This window comes from Helianthus annuus, chromosome 9 (assembly GCF_002127325.2).
Source record: "Helianthus annuus cultivar XRQ/B chromosome 9, HanXRQr2.0-SUNRISE, whole genome shotgun sequence".
Classification (NCBI taxonomy): Eukaryota; Viridiplantae; Streptophyta; class Magnoliopsida; order Asterales; family Asteraceae; genus Helianthus; species Helianthus annuus.
This window is the reverse complement of record NC_035441.2, coordinates 188,164,377-188,173,318: the sequence shown is the minus strand read 5'-3', so window position 1 is coordinate 188,173,318 and position 8,942 is coordinate 188,164,377. Positions and strand designations below refer to the sequence as shown.

The following is an 8,942-nucleotide window of genomic DNA, read 5'->3' as shown; positions in this document are numbered from 1 at the left end:
ATTATTATTATTGTTTCTGAAAAGTAAGGAGTTCGACGGCAGAACAGGGGGACGAATTTTAGGATAGTTGGCAAGGGTTAGAGCTTATGAATCACATTTGTATTTGGTTGAGGACAATCGTTGGAGAAAGATTTCAGTAAGTTTTTTCATTTTTTTTTTCTTTTGTGTGCGGCGGCAGTGACCGCTTTTGAGTTTGAAAAAAAAAAACCGGTAGAGTTATATATAAATTGATATATCTACTATTTGAGATGCAGATGTATACATGGTAACATATAATCAACATATATGAGAGATTGTGATGATGCGTACCAGGATTATGAAGGACTGAAGATTTATTCAAGATGTGTTATAGTCTGTGAATTGTGGCACTGCTACCCATTGCAAGTTACAGCAACGATTTGATATGATGGCCGGTAAATCTCAGCGGAGAGTCTCGTGCTGATAACGTGATAAAAACCAAAGAGAAATAGAGATAAAACTGAATTCAATTCTTCACAATATTCAACATTACAATATATAGAGGTAAACATAATCATAAACCCTAAAGCCCATAAGTAATGGGTTGGGCCTAAAATGTCTGGTTTATAACAGAAACTAGTCATTTTTAAATATACTTTTATAACTAGCTTATTTAACTTGTGCGTTGCCATAGGAGGCAAAGAATATTCGATCTATATCAGTTCTGTTCATCTCGGTATCGGCACACGCTACGGGAAAGAAAAAGAAAACCAAAACATAAAGTCGTAACATAACAAAAACGATATGTACACGTTTATATTTTTCAAACGATTAAAAAAGAGCCTACTGCAGTACCAACTTTTTAAACAAAGTATTGTACCAACTATGAAGCGCATGTTGGAAATCGTAGTTTTAATTGTTACTGAATCTTGTTATCTAGACACTGAATCTTGTTATCTAGATTCTAGACACGTACATATTATTTTTCAACTTATTACATTGTTTAACTCTTACTCTTACTCTTAAATTATACTGATAAATCCAAAATTTAATTTAATTGGAAAACAAAAATATAATCAACACAATAATATGTGATGAATATTGATATATATCAACTAGAATCATAACAACCTTTTGCAGCGGTTATTATTCAGATCTTCAATCATTTCTTCTCAATGGATCTCAGCCGGAAGGAAACCAGGATGGTGGTGTCATGCATGTCAACGAATAGGTGAATTGGGTGGGTGTTTCAGGTGCTAACAAGGGAGTGTAGCCAAGAACTAGGGGATGTTTGTGTGGTGTGGGTTTTCATCGGAATTAGTCGCCGGAAAAGGAGCAAGTAATCAGAATGGGCGGCTAGAAACTTACTGAACCAGAAAGAGAAAAGGCTGGTAATGGTTAGGTTTTCTCTTTTGTTTAACAACATGGGTAAATTCACATAGGTTAAACAACAAAATAACAAGTAATCCTATCAACTTTTTGGACCATAGATGAAAGGGATATATGCGGTTGGAGACGAGACTAAATCTGTAAATTCTAAAAGTTAGGGCTTTGAGCCAAACCACATAGACTATGTGTCATTTACTCCAAAACAATATGATTATCGAAGTTAATAACTTAAAAAAAACACTAGTATGCTAATAAACCTGTCATGAGTCGAAATAAACCCGTCAGGAGTCGAAACATCCCTAAATACTTTTAAATCCAACACCACGACACGAGATAAAATGTTCCTACATAACTTTTTAAACCCAACTCACAAACTTTAAACAACACCAACTAAAGAAAAGTAAACACCAGGAAAATATGGCAAAGGCCCAAAGGTATAGAGAAAGAAAGTTGTTTGGTTGCAACGGGTATGATTCCCTTTTGCGAATCATCTTTTCGGAAGCTGATGACCATAAAATCCTCAGAGAAAAAAAAACCATTCCAAGCTGTCTTAGTTCATCAGCAAATGTAATAATAATTAACAAAGCTGGAGGGACGCCTAGTGAATATGTTTAAAAGTCTCTTCCTTTGTATGGCATTTCCTGTAACCACCAACATTGGATAACATGAGCCACTCATTTACGGGTTGATTTGGATTGTGTGTATATGGTAATGATAAGGATAATGTATAAGGGCATATTCAAGTTTTTTTCATTAAGATCTAAAACCATCTTATAGACTACCCGACTATGATTTCGTTCATATGCCCAAACTACTCAACCGGCAAAAATTTTCATATAAGCAAAACTGGATACATAGTTGCATTGGCTATAAAGTAGTTTCAATAGTTGGGTGGCCTTGATGAAAAAAGTTGAATAGTCGGTGGCCTCATAATATACATTATCCCTATCAATATAAAGAATCATTTGAGTAGAGTTCAAAAATCTTCACTAAAAGTGGAAAAAAATAGTTTAGAAGTTGGACAGCATTCTTAAAACATTTATAGCCTCTTTGGTTGTGTTATTGAACAAATCTTTAATAGTTAAGTGCTCTGTTGTTAAAAGCGATCGCCTGGTCCGCCTAGGCGACCTGAGCGACCAAACTGCGCTTTTGTCTCCTAGATAGAAAAGCAACGTGTTTTTTTTTTTAAAAAAAAAACCCTATCTTTTAAAAACAAGAATATATTTACAGCTAATTTAAAATCTTTTAGAATCATATCTCAGCAATTCTGTATATATATTTTTAAAAGATATTTTGAATTTCAAAAAGTTAGGAGATATATTATCTTGATATTCAATATTCATTCATGTTCTCTTATATAACAACTAAGACGTATCCACAGCATTCAGTTCTGCTTTTTTTTTTTGCCGGCAAAAAATACTAGAGGTATGTGTATCGATTCTGTTAAAGTATTTTTGCCGGCAATTGCTGTGGATGACGACTCCGACTCCGATGATTTTTAAAGTTGAAGAACATTTGGTTTTGAATTTTATTTACTTTTTGAAGTCTGAACTTTATTGTTTTCAAGTCTTTAACAGTTTTGGTTTTGGGATATTTTGCTGATTCATAATTATGTTGGTTTTATTTTTAAGGTTTATGATATTTGAAAACTTTTGGAATTTGAGGATTTGGCTTTTTTCGGTTCATAACTTTGTTTTTTAATGTTTTTATTTGATTGCGCTTTTTTTTCTCAGGCCCTCGCTTTTTTTGCGCTTCTCGCCTAGGCGACAGGCGAGCCCTATGCGCCTAGAGTGCACCTAGCGCATTTGATAACTATGGTTAAGTGTATATAACTAGCTTTAAAATCACATTTAATATATTGAGTAATTAAGTTAAAAAATGGACTCAACTCAGCCCATTCATATATATCTATATAATTACCTATTTTGACGCCAACCTACCCACCTATCTCATTTCTGCATACTAAGCATGAAAAACTTGGTACAAACAGAACAGGAAAAAAAAAAAGCATCTTCATCTTCTTTAAAGATCAATTTTTCTAGATTGCTGACACGTTGACTCTTTTTTTAATTTTTTTAATGACGCTGACAGGTTGACTCTACTAGAACTTTCTTTGAATTCGAAAAGAGATTCGACTTTCTTACCGGAGGATAAGTGGGCATGTACACCATCTGCCGGGACTGACCAAGAAGCATCTGCTGACCATACTGATTCAAACATAGCCCCAAATTAATTTTCAAAAAAAAGAAAACTCAACAAGGTATAATAAATGGGATTCCTTGAATCACAGCATACCGGTGGCACGTTTGGCTGAAAATATGGCTGCTGTGGTTGATATGATGTCGTCTGGGGACCATACATAGCAGGCTGGTGTGGGGCAAATGAGGTGCCCATCTGACATTTACATAAACATCAACATAGTGAATAGGGGAACCTTCTAATTGAACAGTCATTTTTTAATCATATGCAGAGAGCAATTCAATTTCCAACTCATTTACGTGAAAATGGGTCACTATGGGTAATATTTTTATTGTTAACAAGTCAAATTCAACCCATTTACCGTTAACTATTTGCCACCTAAAAGGAACAAAAATTCAAGTTACGGATTCCAACAGCCATAGTAATGTAGAAACTTACTCCAATGCCAACAGGCATATGAGAGACTGGAGCTACATTTGGGTAGTAAAATGAACCATCAGACACAGGAGATGGAGGCCTTAAAGGAGTCTGCAATGGAACAAAACTCTTGGCATTTGGGTTCAGTCTAAATTCCTGAAAAAAAAAAAAAAAAAAAAAAGAAAATGATTAAGGAAGTGGATGAACATAGTTTTAAGCATCATCTAACAATCCATTACAACAGTCAACAACCACATACCTAGAGGGGGCAATCTTGACCCAAAGCCTTCCAAGTGGGTCAATTTGGGTTGCTTTTAAAATTATATGGGTTGGTTTGGGTAAGATATTTTATCTAAATGGGTCATAATGGGTCACTTGAAATTCCATCTTGTTATTTTCGGGTCAAAGCGGGTCGACAACAATAAAGAAATGGGTCGATATGGGTTACTGTCTTAAAGAAACGGGGCAGGTTTCGGATCGGAATGGGTTTCGAACCGGCACAAGTATATGCACGAGACAGGTTACGGCACGAAACGGGTTTTGGATCGGAACGGGTTCAGTTCAAATTGAGTTTCGGGCCGAGTCGGGTTTCAGCACGACGCACGTTTTGGATCGGAACGGGGTCGGTTCGGGTCGGGTTTCTGGCCGGCACGGGTTTCTGCACGGGACGGGTTTCGGATCGCAACGGGTTTTGGGCCGACACAAGTTTCCGCACGAGACGAGTTTCGTACCGTTTCGACGCGTATCGTTTCGACGCGAACCGTTTCCACCCGTACCGTTCGACCAGTACCGTTTCGAATCGAACCGTTTCGACCCGTACCGTTTCGACGCTGAACCGTTTCGACCAGTACCGTTTCGAATCGAACCGTTTCGACCCGTACCGTTTTGACGCGCACCGTTTCGACCCGTACCGTTTCGACGCGAACCGTTTCGACCTGTACCGTTTCGACGCGCACCGTTTCGACGCGTACTGTTTCGACGCGTACCACATCATATTGTCATATTTTTAAATTTGCCATTCATAAGTAAACTGGTGAAGCTTATGAATTATAGGGTAGCAATATAGCTAGAACACCGCTATGATAATAAAACACTTAACTCTAACCTTGGCATTAGGGTTCAGGGTTGATTTTTCTGAATTCAGAGAGCCCATCGATGAGCTAGGTGATAATCCAGAACTGCTTGCAGGCTGTGTATTAGACTCATGTACCTTGACAGGTTTTTCACCCTTTGATACTTCACTACAACTTATGGTTTCTTCACCCTGACATAGGGCATTAGATGGTGCATATGCAGTTGCATCTGCGGAGAGTCCCTTTTCAGAGCTTTCTTTCGTAATTTCTGAACAAGATTGAAATGAGAGAGTGATTCAGATAAACACGACTTTGACAAAAAAATGTACACAATTAATACAGATGATACGTGAGAGACTAGTGATAGTTCAAAAATACACAGAGCAGAATACAAACATACAACAAAGTTCATCTCTATTGTTAATTTTGCCTTCCTGATTTATAAAGAAATGAATAAGGACACTAACCCTCAGATTTTGCAGCCTCATTTTGCTCAAACAACTGCATTTTTCAAAAAAAAAAAAAAAAAAAAAAAAAAAAAAAAAAAAAAATTGATGGTTAGCTTTTATAACAATAGCTATTATTAAAAGGGATCACTAAAAAAACGATTTAACTACCATGTGCTTCCTAGTACCATCCTTGGCATCATGAATTCTGGGATAATCGATAAGAAGAACAAAAAAAAAAAAAAATACTATAAGCAGAAATAGTATAAAGGTATTCTCCGGTTGAATAAAACAGATTAGAATGGTATAAAATAAATTACACAATTCAACGTATTAACTGGAACCTGTTCTCACTATCAGCCAATGAGTTGTCCATGGCAGAATCAGAAACATTTCCAAATGTTTCAATATTTTCTGAATCCCAAATGTCCTCATTTTCATCATACCCACTATCATCAACACCACGAAAAACAGATGAATATTTCGTTTCCTCGTCAAGATCAAAGCCACTCTGGAAGTGAATGCCCCTCTCCTGATATAGACAAAGTACAGCTGTAAGAATTTAAGGTAACAATTTATACGTGTATAGACACACCAGCACATACATGTGTGGACGAAAATCAAGCAGCAAAACCTTTTACCTCAGCTAAATGAAGATCTTCGGTATCCTCACCCTCAATTTCTCTAGCTATTCTTAGTGCCTCCTTTTCTCTCTCTTTCATCAAAGGACCTCTATCAAGTTTTGTCGTATAAAGTTCCTCATTAAATGTACTTGTTACTCCAAATAATGCTGCATTTGTTTCAAATTGATCCCAGCCCCTATGTAATTGACAATTACATCATTATAAAAAGTTAAAACACTTAAAAAAAGAGAAGAACAAAAATAATCCTATACAATCAGAGAGATTATGATGCCCCAAATAGAATGAATACGAGGGTAAGAGCTTAAAACCTATTCCAATGACGGTCAAATGTATTGTCAAGCTCGGGACATTCTAGATTATCATCATCCGGGACCCACGGTTCTAGCTCTCTTTCCAACTCAACATGTCGAGAACGAGAAATTGAAGAATCTGTCATAATGTCTTGCTGTTTTTCATGATGGAATTCATTAGCCAACCCGTCTCTTGTTACCGGTACACTCTGCTCTTATGAATCACGCAATGAAATCATATTAGTTCATATATGCAAAATGACAACTGTATTAATTAGAAGTTAAAAAACAGAAACAAACAAACCTTTGCTACAATTTGCACAAGGTCTTTCGATGATATGATTAATGTTTTAGAAGGGGGTTTGTTCACAGAATCTGATATGCTTTTCTGTTCTTGAAAAGAACCAGCCTTTGTCATGCAGGCCATCTTCAAGATTATTCCTGAAAGGGGTAATCAAACTGATAAGATACAAATCTAATTCCAATAAATATTTTCTGCATTTAAAAAGATACCAAAATCATGTTCTGCATTTGTGGCATGAAATATTCCGGAGTACACCGATCCATCTGTGACCTGGACTTCCACCTGATGTCCAATTAGACACGTTGTTAAATAAACAAGTCGTTCTCGTGAAGGGCTATCGACTTCCCCTTTGTCTCCTGCCGGTAATCCTGTGGTCAACTGGTCAAAGTTTGACTGTCCCGGCTGATATTTACTATCCACTCTTCGGCGATTGAATCCATTCGCAGAGGACCTTAGCGGTGCCGCTTGTTGCGGATTCATCCTTAACCCCAGATTTAGTATACACGCTGAATTGAATACTGTAAATGTAAATCATTTAAGTAAGTAACAAAACCGACAACTCAATGTTAAGATTTAGTATACACGCTGAATTGAATACTGTAAATGTAAATCATATTGATTAAATCACTACACTTATGGACCACACCCTTGTAATAACTGAAAGCCCTTAATATTTGTTTGGTTAATGGTTATTTCATCTCAACTATGCTGACATTTTCAATAACCAGAAACCTAATTTTTACAGAAAAAAAAAAAAAAGAATTAAAGTGAAAGCCGGAATGCGTTTAAAAATACAAACCCTAGGACATCTAGGCCATTAGAATCAAGTTGCATGTAAAGCTAAAAACACAATTAGGCATACACAATGAAGACCAAAACCCTAACGCATGAAAATCCATTCCTACGTGTATAACTAATTCCAACAATCAATGTATTGTAGTATATGATTATGTGTGCATAACTTACCGGAAAGATCGGCGAAAAAGAGGATGATCGGAAGAACAACAACAGCAGCAGCAGCAGGCGAAGATGGTGGTGCGTATATAATCAAGATTCGGTTGAAAAAATAAACAAACAATGGAATCTGAGACCCCGATATAGCAATAGTAATGACGTTTTAATTTTGGGTTTCTTGCAATAGGGGGATGGCCGGATGGGTTAGGTTTTGTTAGTATCCATATGATGCTAATCGGGTACCGGCCCGACGTCAAATGGACACGCACGCATATACGGCCCGACGTTAAATGAATACCAATAGTAATAGTAGGGGTGTACGATACAAAACATATTTATCCTACAAATTGTGAGGATAGATCGTAACGCTTAAAAAAATTGCACACGCTAAAACAATACATACATAAAAATAATACTTTTAATGAGTTAAAAGTATGGTTGGCCCCTGTGGTTTGTGAAAATTACAGACTTGGTCCCAAATGTTCACTAATTACACACTTGGTCCCAGTGTGTAATTACATCCATATCGGATCAAACAGCCCAGTGTATGCCTTTTGAAACGGACGTTCTCCATAATTTGTAACTTTTAGAGTTAAATGCTTGGTTGTTCCTTGTGGTTTGCAAAAATTGCAGACTTGATCCTAGTGGTTTACTAATTACACGCGTGGTACCAAACTTGTCAAAAATGAACTCGCTTGGTCCCTAACCCAAACATCAGTTAAATATATCTGTTAAAACACCCCATGTGCTTGGCACATGAGAGTAATTTGGTCCTTTCAGTCCAGCCATTATAAAAAGAGTTAAATGTCCCACCTCACCCCCAACCCTTCTTCTTCCCCAAACCACCACCACCACCATCTCATCTCCTCCATTGTCCATTTACCTGTGCGTATTGAGCCCAAACTAGTTTTGAGTTGAAACCTGGTCCGGTTCAGCCAAAGAAAGCCTAAGAAATTCACGAGATTAGGTGGAGATGGGTTTCTGCGAGGGAGACGATACGAGACGGTTATATTAGGTTGTTGTGGGGGCGGAGACGTTGCTGGAAACTCACGAGATTAGGTGGAGATGGGTTTTTTCATATGGATTCTTCACCATGTATCTAATTTTGATTTGATTTGTTGGGGAAGACGATGTTTTTTTTTTGCAACAGTAGTATAACAACTCTCCCAATATTCTTAAAATACACTTATATATGTACATGTTTGAAAATAACTAAACATAGGTAGGCAAATAGATATGACAACAAATCTAACATAAAATTTAAAGTC

General features: G+C 36.9%; 1 protein-coding gene across 1 annotated transcript; it reads right to left on the bottom strand.

Annotated features, from left to right (window-relative positions):
• Positions 1-1,555: 1,555 nt before the first annotated feature.
• LOC110880247 (polyadenylate-binding protein-interacting protein 3) lies at positions 1,556-7,881 on the bottom strand. Its single transcript, XM_022128834.2, has 13 exons — positions 7,687-7,881; positions 6,930-7,238; positions 6,721-6,857; positions 6,435-6,625; positions 6,124-6,301; positions 5,827-6,014; positions 5,654-5,690; positions 5,504-5,537; positions 5,069-5,304; positions 3,985-4,119; positions 3,643-3,741; positions 3,492-3,554; positions 1,556-1,988 (listed from the first exon to the last, which is right to left on the bottom strand). The coding sequence occupies exons 2-13, from the start codon at positions 7,198-7,200 to the stop codon at positions 1,959-1,961; spliced, it is 1,599 nt and encodes a 532-aa protein (XP_021984526.1). The 5' UTR covers positions 7,201-7,238; positions 7,687-7,881; the 3' UTR covers positions 1,556-1,958.
• Between the last annotated feature and the right edge of the window lie 1,061 nt (positions 7,882-8,942).

Excerpts from the sequence above, each read along its gene's own strand:
- LOC110880247 (XM_022128834.2), bottom strand. The coding sequence starts at position 7,200 with ATGAATCCGCAACAAGCGGCACCGCTAAGGTCCTCTGCGAATGGATTC. Across the intron at positions 5,305-5,503 it reads TGAGGCTGCAAAATCTGAGG|AAATTACGAAAGAAAGCTCT; the intron begins GTTAGTGTCCTT and ends AATCTTGTTCAG. Across the intron at positions 4,120-5,068 it reads CCCTGAACCCTAATGCCAAG|GAATTTAGACTGAACCCAAA; the intron begins GTTAGAGTTAAG and ends TTTTTTTTTCAG.